Genomic DNA, 21,646 nt, shown 5'->3' on the forward strand with positions numbered 1-21,646 from the left:
TGTATAGTACTAATGAGTGTAATATAATATTTCATGTTATTACTGTCTTTTTTTTTTATTTAAAATTAATATGCGAAGTTATTGATATCATGTAAAATATCAGTAACTGATGTTTTTAATTTGCATAACTTTTTTTTAAATAATTTTTTTATAAGGAATTAATGAAATCATATATTATTATATATTACTATATATTATAATAAAAATATTTAAAATAAAGGAAAAATTTATTATGCATATTATAAAAATCGTAATAACATGAAAAAAATTATCGATAGCTAATCATTTAAATTATTAGACAAGAATTTGGTAAAATTATAATTTCATAGCAATTTTATTTCTTAAATAACATTAATAATGTATAAAAATTAAAGTTAAGTGGAATAATTTATTTTTTATTTCAACATTTTTCATAATCTTAAAAAGAATATAAAAGTTAAATTCATTAAAAAAGAAATATTATATCATATTAAATAATATTTATATGAATTATAATAATTATATATGAAATTTAATATGGAAGCTTTGTTTCAAATATTTTTAATTTATTTGTTTATTTCGAAAAAAATAACAAATTTCATTATTTTTCATTTTATGTAATGTCATATTTATAAATAATTATTAATCTTTTTTTTGGATATATCGATAAACCCAGTATTCACTTTTTTTCCAAAAAATTCTATAAATTAATCCCATAGATTAATCATAGAAAACACAAAATCAAGAATATATATAATCCTTGTGTTGTACATTTATATTCATGAAACAACGAAATCGTTGGCACAAAAGCAGATTTAATGAAAACATCTATTACTTATTTCCAATGAGGAGATTAGGTTTCTTATTAGCAAGTGGAATCGAATTAGCTTGCTTTCTTCTATATACATATACATAACCGAACATAATATGTCTCGGCAATGAAATGATACTTTCATTATTTGAAATAGACGCCGTCGTAAATATATGAGTGGCAGGTACTAAGTAATTTGTCATTGGTGTGTTAAATGCTTTTTAACTTGTGTTATTAAACAAAATGAACGCATGGCTACCAGATCCACGAATGTGGTTGACATTTGAGGCAGATTCTAACTGGGTAAATAATTTTTGAAATTCATTTTCAAAACGTTATTGCGCGATAAAATAACTGAAATAATATTAGATTAACATTACGTACAAATTATTGAATATAAACATAGTATATTTGTAAAGTATAAGTTTATTAAAGTAAAATTCTTCTGTTTTTATAATAGAATAATTGTACACCATTTCTAAAAATTTAATATTATTATATAAATATTTATATATTTATATAATTACATGTATATAATTTTTTATGTGTAAAATAAAAACGAAGAATATTCAATTGGAAAAAAATAATGATCAATTTGTATTCATTTATATATATATAATTCAGATTTATAAAATAGAATTGTTGATTTGATGTAATATATTATATTTCAATGAATTAAATATAATCTAACCTAATTTAATTTTTTTATATAACAACTTAAAAAGAATGATAATCAATTATTATTTAAAATATTTTATGTTCGTTTATAAAATTTGCACGAACATCATTTTGAAGTTTCTTAGAAAAAAAGTAGAATATATACATCATTGATTCATGGATCGATCTTTTGCGTTTTATATTTTGTCAATTCATAAAACCTCGAAGAATGCGAAAGTAGAATCGTGACTTGGCACGAATACCGAAATATATACAATTTTGATTCATCTGTTCTTATCTGAAAATTCTCTCTGTTCCATTTAATATTTATATTTATGTATTTGAAACGGTGACCAAGTAAATGATATGATTTGTTATCATATGTCAGTGTGACTGAGATTCGCATTAAATTTGTAGAGATCTATTATAATCTTGTTCATTTTTTCGATTTGACAAATTATTGAAATATATTAAATGTAAATAAATGACAATGTAAAATTAAATGATAAATAATTTGATAAAAAGATAATATAATATATAAGTAATAAGTTTTGAATATAATTTAATTAAAAATTAAAAATTTATTAGGTTAGGAATATATTTTAATGATTTTAAAATATGAGAAATTAATTAATATAGATTTATAATAATTTAGTTAATATAGATATGTATTTATATAAATAATATATAAATATAATTTTTTGAATTATATTAAACTTTTCTTACTTTATTTTTTAATTTTCGCAGTTTAAAATGAATATAAATTTTTTATAATTTTTGAATGAAAATAGTTTGAAATATGAAATGTAAAGAAAGTTAAATATTAAATATTAAAATATTGAAAAGAAAAATTCTGAGAATATTAAAACTTTTTGCAACGAAATATAGAATATTTTTCAAAAGATATTTCAATTTTTATGAAAAAAATTATAATTATATAAGTTATACAAATAATTAAAAAATATGTATATATCGAAAATAAACTTTTTATTTAAGTTTTTGATATTTAATTACTATAAAAATGTGTACAAAAGAAATGATTCATGGAAAAATGTCAAATTGTATTAGAAATAAAGAAGATTTATAGAAATCATTTAAAAAAATAAAGATTAATGTCTAATGGAATAAAAAATTCTGAAAGCATCTTTGAATTGTGTAAATAAAGATTTGCAGATAATTATTTCATAAGATAAATTTTGTTTTTAAGTATCGTTATCTTTGTCTTTTTTTTCATTGATAAAATACGAACTTGGAAAAATATAATATTCTATTATGGAAAAGTTTTCTTAACAATTAATTATCTTTTAAATATTATTCTGATATTTTATATTTTATATTTATATTTTATTATTTTCTATGATGTATATAACAATGTATTTTGATTATATAGAAAATTATAAATTTTTATTTCATTATAAAAAAATTTGACTATTAAAAGAAATCGAAAATTAAAACTTTAGATTACGTTTAATTAGATGCATCATTTAGTAATTTGAAAAATTTTATTCATTTATAAATTTATAAATTTTTAAATATTTTATTTTTATTTTTTTAAAATAATATTAATAAATATTGATTATCATAGAATAATTCACGAAAAAATAACTTAAATAAGATATTAAAAGATAATTCAATATTTCTTTTTCGACAGATTCAAAAGCATTTTTTCACTATTTCTATTTTTCTAATGTTCTTTTTATTTTCTATTATCATTAAGAAGTAAATTGAGCGACTCTATTGAATCGTTTTCTATCAAATCTTTTTTTGTAAAACAGTTGCTTTGTATTACCAAAATATTATAGATTTATTTCTCCAGAAAAGAAATATATTTCATAAATATTGGATATATTTAGTGCTGTTAAATCTTTTTTTACTATATTCAGCATGGAATGTTATTGAATTGTATACTATATTTTATTATTTATTTTATTATAAATACATTTGATATTTCATATATTAATAATGAATATTTATAATTAATAAATAAAGAACAAGTATTCATTTCAAATGAAGAAATAAATCATATATATAAAAAAAAAATTTGTTACAAAAGTTAAAATTTAAATAATTATAATATTACTTCATTTTATTAATTCATAAATCTTAATATAAAGAATTTTCAAATAAAAAATATATATATATATATATTTCTATAATATATATATATATATATATATATATATATATATATATATATATATATATTATAGAAATTTTTAGAAATTTTATTATATATTATAGAAATATTGAAAAGATTTCAATCTTTTTATGAGGTAATTTATTTAATTTATTCTTACATAATAACAGATCATATTCACATATATTATCATATATATATTTTTGCTCAAAGAAATTTATCATAGATTTAATTAAATACACATAATGAATGAATTCAGAATGGAAAAATAACAATGGAATTTTATCATATATTATTTATATAACATTTTTATAAACATTATTATTTATAAATATTCATTTTAATGAAATAAAATAATTTGTAATAAAACGCATTTTATCAAAATATGTATACTTACTAATTATACATATAAATTAATATACATATATACATATAAATAAAATTAATAATTTATTATTTCTCAATGGAATCTGCAAATTATAAGTTCAAATCATCCATTAGAAAAATTAATTAATTAATATGTATTTTACTATATTATACAGTTATTGCAAATAACATCAGTAATAGCTGAGTTTATTTATAATCCAATGAATGGAACATTATAATCTATTATAGAAACTTTCATAAGATTGAAAAAGTTAAAAATCAATTGATCTCATTTTCTAATTAAATTATATTCTAAAATCAATTTATGTCTGCATACTATGTAAATGTTGTTATTCATAAATTTCTCTGACTTTAGGTTTCCTAAAGATCTATTAAAGCATAAATGATGATGATGTTAGTTCAGTTAGCAGTTGATCCAGGAAGATTACCCTTTAACAAATGAACAAACGATAAGGATGATTATTGTGCATCGTCAAAAGAGAATCTATTCCAATTTTAAACGAGTGTATAAATCACGATCCCGCCATCCCACTCGTTGTTTTCTAGCCAGTGAGCGATAGTAGAGGATGATCCATCCACGTGGATCGCCCACATGAGTCAGGTATCATGGTTAATTGTTCTCGCGTCTCAGTATACGAAGGATGTTAGTCCGATCGAGTAGCGTGTTTGCTCTGCTCCTCAAAACATATACATTCACACATTTTCTGTGATTGCATTTTTTTGATCGTTTTTCAATACTGATTCTTTAAAAAAATATGAAATTTAAGTGTAAATTTTTAATCAATTATTTGAATTGTAAAAGTGGTTTCGAATCGTTGTATTTCATGTTGTATTTTACGTTTTAATGCGTGCATGAAAATGTAATGTGTTTATGTAATTTTTTTATTATGTGGATTTAACTCTGTTTTATTTTGTTGATCTGTATATTTTGGTGAAAATTATTTTTAGTGATTATGTCTAATTATAAGTTACATATCTCATAAGGTTGATATTATGCATCATTTAAGAATCCTTAAATTGATATTGTGTTCCAGTTTCTTCAATTGGAGAAAAATTAATTATTCATATTGATAATATTTTGATAATATTTTTATAGAAAATTCTTTGTTTTTTGGTATATCGTTTTAATTTTATTAATGGTCTAGTTATATCATAAAATTTTATCATTTACCATCATTTGTGCAATTTTTTAAAAATTTACACATAATAAAATGATTGTGAGTATAAATGATTAATTATATAATTATATGATACGTGAGTGATCTTTTTTTATTTATAATAAGACGTGATATTTCGAACGTGATTTTCCAGTTTTTCAAAGGATTATTAATAATTTAATTGATTTTGAAGATTTTTTTGCCTCTCGTAGCTATTAGTATCTATTCAATTGTTGAATAATTCAACATATGTGCGAATATCATTATGATTCGTTCAGGTGTTTTAAATTATCTCCGTAATCTTGTAATGGAATCATTAACTATTTTTTTATAAGACAAAATTTACAAAAAAAAGAATAAAAGAATAAAAAATAGAATTATAAAAAAAAATTTCATAATTGATAAAATCTCTGGAAAATAATGAAAATTATTATATATATAGAAAGAGGAAGACTATTATCATTTTTAATAGTCATTTAAGAAACTTTGTTTTATAATAACTTTTGGCATTAAAATGGCGAAAATACTATATGCGCTTATTTATAATTTGATAAGTGTTTAGATGAATAAAAAAATAATCTATTGATATTTACATTTTGAAATTTTTCCATTTATAGCACATACATAAAATGAAAAACATAATCAAAATTTTTTTCAAAAGAAGAGAATAGACAGAAACTGTGAAAAAATAAATAAATTAAATTTAAAAAGAACAACACTATTATAAAACAATATCTGATATTATTTTGCAATTATTTTTGACTGGATATTGGATATAAATAATAAAAAAAAATTATTTTAAAAGGTATATTATATTTTAAAACAATATTGAAATATTTTTTTATTTAAAATTATCATGATATTATATATAATATATATTTTAATTGACCGTTCATTTTCCTATAAATCTACTAAATCTATACAAATTATTCGTTTGAAAGAAAGTTTCATAATACTTGTGATCAGTGTTATTGAATTGGCCGATAATCGAATTCGAAGTCATGAAACACTAAGTGCAGATAATTATCCTTGGAACTTGGTTCGAGTTATTAGAAAATTATCAGATTAGCTATTAATACATTTTCACAGAATGCGTTACCTTGGCTCCAATCGTAATATATTATAGTTCAAAAGAGATATAATTATTCAGAACTGATAATGAATAATATTTTTTTGTTTTACTTTTTTTTTTTTACAATATTTTTAAATGCTACGTTATTTAATGATAAATTGTCGGAAAGTTTCGCGTTTATAAAAATAGAGAACACGTAGGTGAGCATCGATCAATATATGAAGATAAGATTTTATATATTTTGTCGCATTAAGTGATATTTCAAAGGACTTTTGAATCAATAATTTGTATAGAAGAGGTTGTATTTAAATTTTGTTTAAATTTAATTCTTCTTTATCTTATTCTTTGATTAATTCATTATTTGTTTTATCTTCTTTTTAATTTACAGGATTTTTTTTTTTTAATTACAGGATTACAGGATTGTATAATCTTTTTAGGAAGAAATGTGAAAATCAATCAAGAAATTATTTTATATATAAATATATTATATATTAATCATATATTAATTGAGAAATAGATAAAGTATTTATAAAAATCAAGCAAAAACTATTATATTTACAAATATCACAAAAAATAAGAATTGCAAAATAAAAAATTGTGAATAAAATTTGATCAAAAAATTATTAGAAAGAAAAATCAATCAAAATTTATTTTATTGAAATTTTCCATGTCTTTAAAGTACAATTAAACAAATTAAAATCAAAATAGATATTACCTTGAAGCAATAAAAAAATACATAGATTTAGGTTTATCAAACTTCATTTTATCAAACACTTTAAAAAGAAGTGATATATTCGTCAGATAAGTATAAAATTGTATGATAATGATAGATTGGATTGTAACCGAGCCTTATGCATTGGTTGAACTTTCTTTTCTGCCTGCACAAAAGATATTTCAGTGAAAGTTTAGTACTCGTTCGTTGAACAGCTGACCCATTGATTTCTTCTCGAACATAGTTTAGTTTATTTTAGCTATTTCTTAACTCTTTGTTTACCATTGACTCTTTTAAATTCTTTTTATTGCTTCTCAAATATGCTATTAAATATCGATATTTGGAACAGTGTTGAAGAGAAGAGATTTATTATAAATAAATAAAACGATAGGTATCATGTGTATTTTCTTAAATTAATTTATAATAATTACTCATTTACATGTGTGTTTCTCTGGGGTATCTTACAGAACTGCTGATTTATATCACTATATATATATGTCATTTCGATAAATATTTGCAATAGATATTTGAAGACAAAAATAATTTTTTAATCTTTTTATTTGAATTTGTGATGATAATAAATGAGACAATTTGAGATGATTGATAATAATTTTATTTGATGGATTATTATTATTAATATAAGTGAAATAAAATATACGTTTTTAATATAAATATAACGATGTATTAAAAAAACAAAGAATTTTTCAAAGAGAATTATCAAAAGATATTGATAATTGACAAGTTAATTCGTTTTTCTTGACTTTAATAAGATTAAAGGATCTTGATTTGATTCGAGATATGACAAGAAGCAATATTGGATTGTTCATTCGAAACCTTATGATTATTTGTCAAAGTATTAATTGCATATTCAGTTTTTTACATAATATTTCAAGAAAAGAAGAAAATTTATAAGTCATTCGATTTAATAATTATCCATTCGTAAACTGTTATCCAATAAACGTTTGAATAATCTATTAATTACATCGTTTCTTGACCAGAAATTTTCTCTTAAAATTAAAAAAAAAATTGATTGAATTGAAATCGAATTAATTTTATGAATGTTAAACGCTCTTACGCGTCTAAACACGATGTAAATTGTAATAAAAATGTAAAATCTGTGATATTTTTAATACTTATTAACGAGATATTGAAAAGATAAGATATTTGAAAAAAGTGTTAAAATTTAAATGTTGGAACGATGAATTAACATGTTTACTTCGTACTCGATATTTTATATTTTTACTGTATATTTACAACAAGAATATTTATAACAGAACATATAAATAGCTTATAAAAAGTGATAAAAAAATTCCTATCAGCAGCGAACGTGTTAACGCTAAGTTAAAGTGCAGTTTGTTAAAAGTGCTTTCATTATCATGGATATCTCAACTTCGAACGGTTTACGAAAGAATGATAATTTTTAAGCGATCAGGAAAGGATCTATTCGATGATTGATCGATCGATAGCGGGGATTTATTTCGAAACGTTGTCGTGTGAAGAAAAGTGAAAATGTCGCATTTTCGATTGAAAAGTCGGAAAAGTTCAACCGATTCAACGACGAGTAAGAAATCGAGGCAGATTTCGAGCCATGGAGAGTATCGAGGGATTCAATTCACTTTATTGAAGAGCCATTTTCACGAGGTAATGAAACTTGAAAGAAACTTTTAGATTTAAAGTATATTCTTCAAATACTTGGAATAAATCATTTTTAAAGTACATATTTATGGTAAAACGAGATCAAAGAAAATGAGATCTATTCTTTTTTCTTGTTCAAATTATTCTCCTAGATTCTTTCTTTTTTTAGATAGCAACGATTCTAAATGGAAATTTTAGATTTAACATTTTTTTAATTGAAAAATATAATTGAAGATACGATCTTGTTTAATTTCAAGTTTAATTTATCTCTAATATCTTAGGATTTTTATAAATGAAATTAATAAACGAGAAATTATTCCAAAATTATTCAATTTACTACATCCCATACAGTGTGATATCTCTTGAAATAGTCACTTCATCGTTATAAAGCGAGCCATCCTGAGATTTTTTGCGTGCAGGCGTTGCGGTCAGAAATATATTTGGCCGCTTTGCCTTCTTCTTTCATATATTCAATAATTCTTCGCCACTTCCGCTGTACGTGTTTAATTAAACCGTTGAATTCGCGAGAATTTTTTGTTCTCTCATTTTCACTCATCTTTATTCATCGTTCGAAGTTTCTTTTTAATGTAAATCGAATTTTATTGCGAGCTTTAAAAGTTTTCAATAAAATTCGATTCGAGATACATCCGATTAGTTCAATATACAGTTAGTTGGAAATCATTAATCTACAAGATTGAAATATTTATACAATTGGATATTAAAAATTACAAAAGATTGGAAAATTAATATAAATTTGATTTAGGTTACATTTTATTGTATCTTTGATTTCTAGATCAATATGCATCCATTTAAATTTCCTGTGTATCGTTAAATGGATATTCAATAGTTGTAAACAGGATATGTCCAACATGTTATTCCAATAATTGAGAGACTAAACTTGGATTTCCATACAAAGAACGATACGTTTGTGTTACATCATGCTTGACAAGTAGAGTAGAATTCGATCAATACTCGATACTGCGGATATTTTCTAACATAGAATATTGTGATTTTTACAATAAGTCTTTGTGCAAGGATTTACGTTTCAAGGAAACATGTCCTGGAAATCGTATCGAAAGATGTGTTCGAAGTTAATACACAATATTTTTATTCCGTTTATTTTTTTTAAGAAAACTGCATAGTTTGAACGAAAACTTATTCATAGATATTCATTCATCTCCACGTTCTCTTAAACCTACTTATATAAATAGTACAATCTCTATAGCATTACAATAAAACTCAGTCACATTTGATAGTTTATTCCTCACCAATGAAATATCTCTACGTGGTTTCATTTCACGTGTTACACGTAAGTAATCCTGATCATCTCAAATAACCAGTCAAAAATAGATTATTAGAAACCCGTTTTTAATTACAGACCGTTTCCTGTGTCTCGTATCTCCAAGCCCACCTCAATTACTCAAACCTGTCCAATGAAGATAATCCTTGGATCGAATTTAAATGCCAACTTCCAAGAATTTATTAGGTGTTCCAAAAGTTCTACCTGTTATTTTTATACGCATACGTTTCTTGCTGCAAGAAATGTATATTTATTTTTCATTTTCACTCGTTTCATCATTATACTCCAGCTCCAGTTAAGCTGTCCTTTTTATTTAAAAATTGACAATATTACAAATTAATTGGAATATTATTTATTATTTCAAATAAATTCAAATAAGTTAAACTCATTTTGGAAAAATAGAATAGTACTACAAATATTATGGTTTTCTTTATGTAAAGTATATAAAATTTTGCATCATTGAAATGTGTAACTAATGATCCACTTCGTTATTCATTATTTTGGAAAACTGTTGTATGTTGAAGAAAAATTTTTTTAATCAATTTAATAGATTATTATATATCTCTCTCAACGATATATCGCGCGAAACGATTCAGCTTCTTCGCCTTCTCTAAATCCAAGTTTAGATATATTCATGATAGAGGGGCACGACTATTTTCGTTTACCTTCGACGGTACGTGCCAATGCACGAACACTGGGTGCGACAGTGATTTATCCGTCTCCGTTCATACGGAGACGGCGAAATCCGCGTGTGCCAGAAAGAAACCTCGTTGTGACAAGCTTGAACATCCCTCAGTGTCACGAAAGAGGGTGTTTGCACGACTGCCAGTAGGGATACAAGAACGACGTGATCGTTGATCGACGAATAAATCGAGGAACAGACGATGTCCTCTATCCTCATTGACATATCATGAATCCACGAATCTTTTCGATCACTGCGCACAGGATCCGATTCGGTAGTACTTTTATGATACTAGTGTGTGGTAGAGTATTATTCCGAATATCGAACATCGTGAATTCTAAATTGAAGATGTTGAAAAGTTGAACGTTGTCGTGATGAATGAATTTTGAAAAAGCTTGGAAAATAATTGTGCGATGAATTTTAAGGAAAACCTCTGGGAGTAATGTGTAAAGATGAGTTGTTGTTATAGGGATTTTAAATATTAATTAGTGGTGCCTTAAATATCAGTGGATTTCGAGAAAAGCATTTTGATAATTAATGTAATTGTGTTGTATTCGTGAACTTTGTAAATTTGAAATTGAAGATATTGAGGGTATAAAGATATAAGAAACGTTATGAATGAATTTTGAAAAAGCTTGGAAAATAAAATAATAAAATAAATGATAAATTTTAAGAAACGTTTGAAAATAATATATGAAGATAAGTTATTATAAATATTTCAAATATTAGTGAAATTTTGAGAAAAAGTTTTTGGATAATTAATGTAAAGTTGTGTTTTAAGAATTCATATATTCGAATTTTGTGAATTTAAAATTGAAGATGTTGAAAATATGATAGTATTATAAGTTTGTGAAGTGTAGTGAATTTTGAAAAGTCTTTGAAAATGTGTAAAATAATATCAAATAACGTCTAATGAGTTATAGAATATTTTAAATATTAGTGAAATTACGAGAATAGCTTTTGGATAATTAATGTGAAATATCCACACATTAAACATTATGAATTCGAAGATGAAAGTTTAATGTTAAAGGTATAAATATATTAAATGTTTGTATATTAAATAGAAGTAAAATTTTGAGAAAATATTCTGAATAATTAGTGTAAAATTATATTACATATAATTCTTTTATTAGAGCATATTAAATTTGAAAGGAAAGCTTTTAAATCATTCAAATATCATCATTATAATGTATATATATAAAGTTTTGAAATAAGTAAGAAATTCATTCATTGGTAATCGAATTAGGTAATCGAATTCTGATCATCAGTGAACGTATTAAGCTAGTTTCATAGCTTAAACTATTCGATTTGATTGATAGTTCGTGTTTCTGACGTAAGCTACATTGTTTTGTTTTATAATTGACTCAATTTATAAATTATACCCATTTGAAATTTAATTCGATTATTCGAAAGTTTGGTTTTAGAATTTTTCTTCAGATATTTCTTTACTTATTGATCATTTTTAACAAATTCACACAGAGATGAGAAATATGTTTAAGCTGGTAAACATTCATAAATTGCAGTTGCAGGTTTGATTTCTTCATTCTAGATTTGATGTAGATGATTCTAATTTTTAGGAAAATGTTAAAAAGATATTGTATTTCATAGTGACATTATCTGTCAATTATAATCTCGTTGAATATTTGGTTTGGTTATTAATGTGAAGAAATTTCAGTGATTTTTTTGTGATTATCCTTTCTATTATATTATCAATTATTATCCAAATGAATTCTCTTTTTATCCTTTTAATTTTTTAATTTATTTTATATATCCAATTAATAAAGAAAAATAATTTAATATATAATAAATTCTAAAAATTTACTTTATACATATATATTTAAACTATCTTTTTAAAATATATAACTAACTTTTAGATCTACAATTGATTTTTTATTTATTAATCATTTTTAAAAAATTTACACGGAAATTCTTTAACTCTTTGTTAATTAATCATTTCCTCAGATTCATTACTATTCAATCAAATCAAATTAATCGTTATATTTGTGATATCGCCAATACGATCATTATGAATCATGATAGTAGTCATTGCATAGCAACATGATGCCAAAAATGCTTTTACGTGATATCTCTCAGTGTGAATGTTATTGGGTGCCAGGCTGAATTATAATATATATTTTGATTAATTTGATTTCTATTTATTATTCATAATTTATTATTATGATTATTATATGTCTATTTATTAAGTTCATAAAGTAGCATTTCTTTTTTAAATTTCTATGTAAATTAGATTAATGAATACATACAAATTTAGAAAATATTATTAATTTTTTTATTAGTAATTTTTCATATATAGAAATAGAAAATATTAAAATTGAATATATAAAAATTTCAATCATTAATATTTCATGTATATTATATTATATATAATAATTATAATGAGTTTATTTTCTAGCAAATCATCCATCACTTTTAATTAGCATTTATTTTGCACTCTATATTTTCCATAATAAAAATTATTAAGCATTTTTATCGTATATAGAAGTAAAAATTGAGTAACCTGATTAAAGAAAAATTTGTTCAATTCTTCAATTCTCAATATATCAATTCTAATCATAAAAATAGGAATTAAATTATTTCCATTTTTTCCAAATTTCCATTCTTTATCCACGAAAAAGAAAATTATTTAAGATACAATATTAAAAATCTGTGATTATAAAAATATATCAATTAATTTTCACGATCAAAATCATATCATTTTGATCTTTTTCTTTCATTGGATTTTACATAATAAATTTTTTTGGTCGATAGTATATCAATTAAAAACATATTTTATCATGATATTATCAAATTATAAGATAATGATAATTCTCTATTCGATTGGCTTTGATTTTTTAATTTACTTCTTAATAAGCAATCGAACAAGATATTTTTAAATCCTATCTAATAAAATTATAATTCGTATATAAATTGCGAATATTTATGAAAAATTTAAATGTAAAAAAACTTTGCTGAATGCACTCTGATATTCGAAAAAGCATAAAATGATATCCGAGGCATAGAGCAAATCTTATAAATTTTGTTTCTCATAAACATCCGGTCTATTCATATACCAGTGTTTAAACTATTTTCTATGTGTAAATTTTCCAACGGCGTATATATTATTTTTATTGCAAAAACCATTGTGATTTTTTATTTCAATTTCATGCGTTGCAATTTCGCGATAACAATTCTCGCGGATATATTTTGATGAAAAAATTCTCGAAAAACTTTTATCTATTTCAACAATTATTTATTTATTCACCGATATATTGATGTGATTCGTTTTTAAAGTACGCTTTGGATACGTATACATTTATGCCAAAAATTTTTTATCAATATTTAAAACTTTTTCTGAAATTTTTGGTTGTAGCTAGACAATTTTTATGCGCATTTATGGAAAATTTAAAAATGTGCACAAAATGCGCATTACAAAATACAAAAAAGGCACAGAATATTCAAAGAAAAATGAAAACCTTTATTCGTTCGATTTTATCTTTACGATAGCTTTTATTTTTATCGCATAATCGCAACAATTTTTCTTATAAAACAAGTATATAATATCTTCAATGTTCAATATTTCATCCGAAGAAGAAGAGAACCAAAAAGAAGACAATATTATTTAACGTGACGTTACAATGTTCCCTTTTGATATCAAATATCATTCACACGATATCTAACTTCAAGATGGAAAAAAAGTACTGGACACTGTACTCCTCTACGAGTGGAAGATTTTTTTTTTTAATTAATCAAAATCATCCATATTAGAAAAAAATATTATATCTCACGATTTGCTTCATGTTACGAAATAACTTTCGATTGTACAACACGTTTGATTGATAAGATAAGATCAATAATTCTTTATATTACGTGTTTATATGTGCAGCAACAGAACGATAAGTAGCGGACAGTGTGGACAAGGTATGAAATATTGTTATTCTTAATGGAAATTGAAATGGGCGGTGATCGATTGAAAGAAATTATAATTAATCGTAAGAGGAACGAGTGATTGATCGCAAGTAGAGGCGAAGATTCGCGTGTCGAAAGAGTATGTTACTTGTGTTTAATTTTGATTCTCCAACGAGGAACATCGGTAATTTCATTAAGTTCGTGTAAAGAGGAGAACACGAGGCAATGATCCAACGGTTCGTGTACGCTTGATTTCTCAGGGAAAATCTATATAACGAATGAACACGAATATATGAGCGAATATATCAACGGATGCATGACAAAAATGTTGCGTTTAAAGCTTGTTGACTTGCATGTCGTATGGAATTGGAGTGTGTTCTTGGATATCGTGAGTATTGATTATTCCGGTTATTTTAAAATTATGATTAATTAACTCCTCGTAGAGCGATGAGAGTAAAGTAATACTATATTTTCCAGAACGTATAATTTATCTAAGAGGAGAGATTTTGTATTGTTTTCAAGGGGAAATTATAATCGATACTCTATTTCCATGAAACAACATCGATTTTCGTAGAAAATACAAGGAAATTTTCTATAGGAGAAAGAAGATCGGCAACGAGAATGAAATTAATAAAAATATTGTTCTCTGATGCTTAACGTGCGATCTTCGCGAAGATTCAATATTGATTTTTATCAGAAAGACGAAAGATTTTTCTTGGAGAAGAGAGAAACTTGTATGTAACAATAAGCGAAAGAGAATAATTTTATTTTAATCTGTCTCGATAATTAGAATATAATTTATCCAAGAAGTAATATCGATCATTTTATATAAAACATGGAAAATAAAAATATAGTGCAATAAGAGAAAGAAAAGTGGAAAAAAACGTATACGAATCGTTAGAAACATAAAGAAACAAATTGAAATTTTATCTTTTCCAAGATAATTACGCAATCCAATATCCACAAATTAATAGGAAATACTAAATTATTTTCAAGTAACTGCAACACGAAAACATCTCCCCTCGAGAGGATTCGATTCGTTCTATATCTTCCACATTTTTTATTCTATTTTTTTTCTCGAACGTTTTCCATAGATATGAAGAACGAAATGGTAAGCAACGTTTACTCGTTTAGAAGTTTCCTTGGATGTTGTTTCCAGATATATTTCTCAGAGTTGTCTCGATAATACCGTGTTCGAAATTGTGTCATTCTTAAATAAAACGTAGTAAAGATTGAAGCTTCTTTCTATGTGAACTAAACGATCTGAATATAATTGGAGGAAATTTTTAACAAAGATATTTTTAAAAGATATTTTTGAAATTTTGACAAATAAAAGTGTTGATTATTTGTGCACAAACGTGATCTATGTGATGAAGATTCTCATTATTGAAATTTGTAACATTTTCATTTGGATTTTTCAAGAAGTGATAAGGAATAAAATATCTTTACTTTTATTAATGATTTATTTATCGTTAATATGGTTTGTTAAAATTAAATATAATTTTTAAAGTTACAATGCAAATATAATTATACATTGGATGAAAATTTAATTTCTACTTCGAGGCAGATATATACACACAGCTTCGAGAATCATTACTTCGTTGGATGATGTGATAAATTATACTAACGAGAAATAAATTATGATTGTGTAATTTATAAATCGTGCGAATTGTTTCGTAAACGTGATTTCGTAAAAGATTACACGTGATTTAAACGTCACGTGAAAAATTATTAACTTTTATCGATTTGAATGAAAAACTTGGAAAAGAGAAATGTTTTGATACGAATGAATTAATGATAAATATTGTTGAGGAATATTTTAAGCTTCGACAGAAATATTGTGAAATCTATTGAATTGTTTCAATCGTAAAAGACAATGAATTTTTATATATATACATATATATATAAGAAAGAATTGCATTTGAAGTGAAACGAAAAGAGGCTGCATTAAAGTAAAAAGAGATTGATGAAAAGAAGATCTAGTGTTTTAACGATGACTTTCGACCTCTGGTGCCAATTATAATTATCATTATTAGAATATGAGAGTATTTCCTGACATTGACCTACTTTCTATGGAATACGCGAATGAGAGGAGCAATTTACTGAATTCTAATCGAGAAAATGCCGGGTCTCTCTCATCCTTGGTTCCACCAGGATTGGCACGAAGTTACGGATCATTTTCTTCTTATCAACAGGTGATACAATCGATCTGGAACAGAAGCAAACAGGTACAGAAAAAATAATGCCGATAAAATATGTTTAATCAATCAAGTGAATAATTATTTACTCAACTCAACAAAAGAAGATAATTATAATATTTCTTCTTTTTTTTAATTTTCTTATTTATTATAAAAAAATTTAAAAAAAATTATTCTTATTATTTATAATGAATGTATTGAATGTTGTAAGAATACATTTTTAAAAAATTTGACACTGAAAAATATTATTATTCAGAAAATTTTATATTTTTTCAAGAACTGGAATTAACAATTCTGGAATTCATGGAGTTCATTCTTGATTTATAGCCAAGTATGTACTGTATAGTAATGTATAATAATTTTTTCATAAATTAATTTTAATTTTTTTTGCTTGAAAGAAAATTAAATTTTTATGCTTTTTCTTTTTTTCCATATAAATTATTTTAATCATATTAATTTTTTTCTTTAAATATGAAAATTAAATTTCTGAAATTGTGGATTGAGAATGGTGATTTAAAATTAGATCGAGTTTTTATTTTGAGCAAATAAATTTCAACGAATTCTAAAGGATTTCAAAGATCTTCCATAGGCGAGCCAATTCTAAGATGATGTAATATTTTATATTCTTTACGGTTCGTTTGTATTTATATACATATATATAGTTGAATGTTATATTTACTTCATAAATATGAGGAAACCGGGGGCAAGATTTTGAATTGAATTAAACGAAAACGATTTAGTGTCGTTTTGTCAGTTTGCCTGGACAACGTGCCAACATTTTTCGACGTGTCTCGAATGAAGAATGATAGATGCAACAGTGTCTTCAAACGTTTTCCGTACACCTTGAATCGCGTTTGGATTCAATTAACACGATTTATTCGTCTGTGAAATTTAGAACGATTAATTGCACGTACATGAAGTTAAATTGATTGAATTAGTGTTTTAAGATTTTTCATTTTTTTTTTTAAATTCTTTTTTCTCGACTTTTTTCTCTTTTATTTATTATTATAACATGATCTTCTCCAATTATTTTCACGGATCGATCAAAATTTTATAAACGAATAACATAATGTATAATGACATATATACATAAAGTATATGTAAATATATGTAAAAATATGACACATGATACGATATATTTTTACATTTTTTAATGGTCGCAACTGTATGTTCCATTATTTCAATAAATGAAACCAGATACTGATCTTTATTACTCACCAGTTATGACGTTCCAATATTTGCTCTCCTCCGCGACTTTTTGCCGCCTTCCTGATCAATTTACAATAGTCAATTCATGGAGATAACGTGAATAAATAATTGGTTCTAGATCTTTATCTGTTAAATGTAAAAATCAAATACACCTGCTATCACATTAACACTGTAAATTTCCATAAATAATATAATTTTTTTTAAAGAATACTTTTGATCTAGAAAAATTAAAATGTGAAAAATATAATTATCTGTGAAAGTTATCAAAAAGAGAAAGCAAGATTTCTAAAAAGATTGTAAGAATTAAAATAACATCATAGCACGTTGGAATTAAAATGTCTCTCGTTTCCCAAGCGCAGTTACATATTTCTTTTTATAAGATCTAGCAAACGACATATTGTACAATTGATTAGTTTGTTGAGTGGTTTAATTGGCCCAAGTGCTGCGAGTAGTGCAAGGACGCGCTTGTCTCTTCGCCTAGTTCTATAGAGTAAAAGTATTTTTCTAACTGAAAGTTTCTCCGAAGGTTATTTTGCTCTCCTTAGTTGTTGCATTAACGTCGTGATTTTATTTTAATCGATACGTAACACGTGCATTCTTTGAAATTGATTATATCGTATTTTTTAAATCGTTATAAATATGAAAAGAACTTTCAAAAATTCTATTTTTATTGATAATTACAATATTCTAAAAATTCTGAAAAATTTGAATCGTTTATGATAACGATAATATACGATAAAAATAAATTTTAATATAGAAAGGAAAGAATAATGAAAGAAAATGATAGAACTTAAAAATTTTTGAAATACTGGAATTTTGATTAAAGAAAGAACTGTTATTGTTATTGATTTAAAGATTAATCGATAAAATTTTTTTCTTAAACTGTTACATTGCTATCACGATTATTAAAGAATATCAAAAGACTATGCACAACAATTGCACGATTAGACTGTACTTATCGTGGAATGCAAACGAATGAAAGAAATCTCTGTTTGACAAATTTACCATCCAATATTGCATTCTTAACAATGGAGTATCTTTATTTAAACGTACAATGTTTGCACATTGAAAAGTAACAAATGGCTCGTATTTTTTTTTCAAATTTATTGCAAATTATATTTTTATTTTTTGTTCCATTCTTCGATTCAAAAGAAATAATAAATTCGTTCATTCTTTTTCCCGAAGAATTCTAATCTCTTATTATATAACGTAAATTAGAATATTTAAATGCATAGTTTTTATGAAATAGAAAAATAAAATTAAAAATTTATACATATCGTGAAATAATTAGAAGAATACATCTTATTTTCTCTATAAATTTCTTCGTGATTTTTTTTTTTATTTGGAGAAAAAATTTTATCGCCAAAATAATTACAGCTACTATTATATGAAATTCAGACTAAACATCGCGAAAATCGAATAAATTATTTCTTGATTGTATAGCACAATTTCTAAAGTACTTAAACACGATAACACTCTAAATATAAAAGACAAAACAATTATGAATAACACTGAGATGTTTGAGTTACAGCGTGCGAAGATAATAAAAAGGAAAATAATTTATTTCTGTGGATAGATCGTTTATTCTCTGGATACTTTATGTTCCTTTGTAATATGAACACATTGTGTCGTAAGTGTGACGCATCTACTATATCTACTATATCAGACAATTAGTATTATTTCGTAAAATATCATTATACACTTCAAAGTTAACCGATCTTTTCGAAAGATTAAATTTGAGAGAGAGAGAGAAAAAAAAAAGAACCTGCATTAAAAAAAAAGATTGCAATCAACTTCTTTCTGGTGTCGATTACAACAACAACAAATGTTAATGAAGCTTTTATGATAGAAAGATAAAGATAAGAAAATAAAGAATCGTTTATAAAACTTATGCTTTCGCAGTAATTTCTAAATACAGCTGTAAATAATCAAGAAATTGAAGGATATTAAAATTATTTCTATATAAAATATCCACCAAAAAATTCTTTATAAAATAATAAAAATTTCTTATTTTTTTCTTTTCGTATTGAATTATTATAATATACAATTTTTTATCGAATCTAAATAATCAATTCAAGCAAAATTGAAGATGAGAAGCAACGAAAATGTTCACTTTTAAAAATTCATGCGTTTTAATTTTTACTCACGAATTTTTTTTCTAACCAAAAAATAAAATTCTAAGATAAAAATTTATTTTTTTGCATTTTTCTTTTCTATGATAAAAGAAGATAAAATTCTTCATTTGATTAAAAATCAAATTACACGAAACGTATCGTACATGTGTACCAAGAATGAGAAAAATTTCCTCGATCAGGAAGATTTCCTCTATCAGCTGGTATTGTAGCGTAATCAAATGAAATTTACGACAGTCAGTCTTAAACGATTAAATCAATTTATTCGATTACGTCACACAATACGATTCTCCGTGTTCTAGGCACCTATATAACGATCCGTTTCCTCTATTGACCACTGTCTGCCTTTTGTGTCGTTCGATTTTCAATCTCCCCCCCTTTACGATATTTTTGTCCTTGTGACGCGTGAATCAATGAATAACACTCTCGCGAATTTCCTCGTTTCGAAATTCTTCGAATTTGTTTTTGTATTAAATGATATGGATTATTGAGAATTGAACATTTTTAGAAATAAAAAAAAAAATAAATAAATAAATAAAAAGTTTGTAAAAATATTCGAAACTATATTACGTTTTAAGAACGAAAACGAATTTTTATTCAAGTTCCATTTCTTTAATCAGGTTCATAAAGATTTGTTTCTGCATAAAAATTCATACTCATAAGTAATTAAAAAGATTAAGACTAAAGATATTATATGAATGTTAATTATATTTCTGATATCTTTGGAGAATCGATTCTAAAAGACGAAACGAAACATGAAAGTTGGTATATTATAAAAAAGTCGGTTGAAGCTTATTAAATTATTATAATAATTTAAGATTGATAAATATAATTATTTCAATTTCTAGAATTCATGTATATAATGATGATGATAATTTCACCGATGCAAAGGAATATATTTATCATTTAATATTATTCCATGAAATTTACACAATTATTAATAATTTTATTATTATTCCAAAACAAGAAGCTAATCACAATATATCCTTATTCAGATTATCATTTATTTTGTTCATTACAACATTTTCTAGCAAAATATTCCACAATAATTCCACTATTATAATAATCTTGCAAAAGAAATATTTCAAGAAAGCTGTAAAAGCTTCACAATGTCGGCCATTCAAAAATTCTTATTTTTCTCATCGAAAAGAATGAAAAGGGCGCGTTTCACATTAACGCTGAATAAAAATCTATACAAACTCATAGACTTAATAACTAACTAAAGTGCATACGTTTAGTTATACGTAGCAGGGTTAATCAAATGGCTTTCCGCAAACAATAGTGTACCGACGTGGATGACGACTGGAGCACGACGAGAGAGCACGTTGTTAATACACGCGATTCCGCACGACTTGTGTACACGACTTTAAAGATCCTACGTCGGATATATAAATGTCGCACGATATGCCAGACGATGCTCTTAACCGATCTGTTGGCGTCGCGGATCGCACGCGTTTGGATCTCGTGCGTTTTCAAGAAGCCATAAGTAGAGGAGGTGCGTTCGTTTCGAGGAGGTGACGAAGGAACAGAAGGAGGAGGATTGGAAAAAAAGGGGGAAAGAGATGACGACCAGAAATTTGGAAAAGATGCTAAGGCTCACCACGTTGTCGAGGGTCCGTCTTTTACGGTATTGAATATATTAATGTCGATGAAGGAAATATAATTTTGGATT

The 21,646-nt window shown here is 24.6% G+C and overlaps 1 protein-coding gene across 6 annotated transcripts in view; it reads left to right on the top strand.

Annotated features, from left to right (window-relative positions):
- The window catches only part of LOC409177 (kinase D-interacting substrate of 220 kDa), a 36,935-nt gene that overhangs the window by 671 nt on the left and 14,618 nt on the right, over positions 1-21,646 (top strand). Inside the window, exon 1 of one of the 6 annotated variants that reach the window (XM_026445162.1) lies at positions 8,127-8,553. The exons of 1 other annotated variant lie outside the window; for it this stretch is intronic. In XM_026445162.1, the coding sequence (XP_026300947.1) occupies positions 8,422-8,553 (132 nt within the window). In that variant the 5' untranslated portion in view covers positions 8,127-8,421. Of the gene's footprint in view, positions 1-8,126; positions 8,554-11,415; positions 11,560-15,913; positions 16,664-21,031; positions 21,602-21,646 lie in introns of those variants that run through there. 4 more of the 6 variants (XM_026445158.1, XM_026445161.1, XM_026445165.1 and 1 more) reach the window with 4 other exon arrangements.

The sequence above is a fragment of the Apis mellifera genome, linkage group LG14 (genome assembly GCF_003254395.2).
Source record: "Apis mellifera strain DH4 linkage group LG14, Amel_HAv3.1, whole genome shotgun sequence".
Lineage (NCBI taxonomy): Eukaryota > Metazoa > Arthropoda > Insecta > Hymenoptera > Apidae > Apis > Apis mellifera.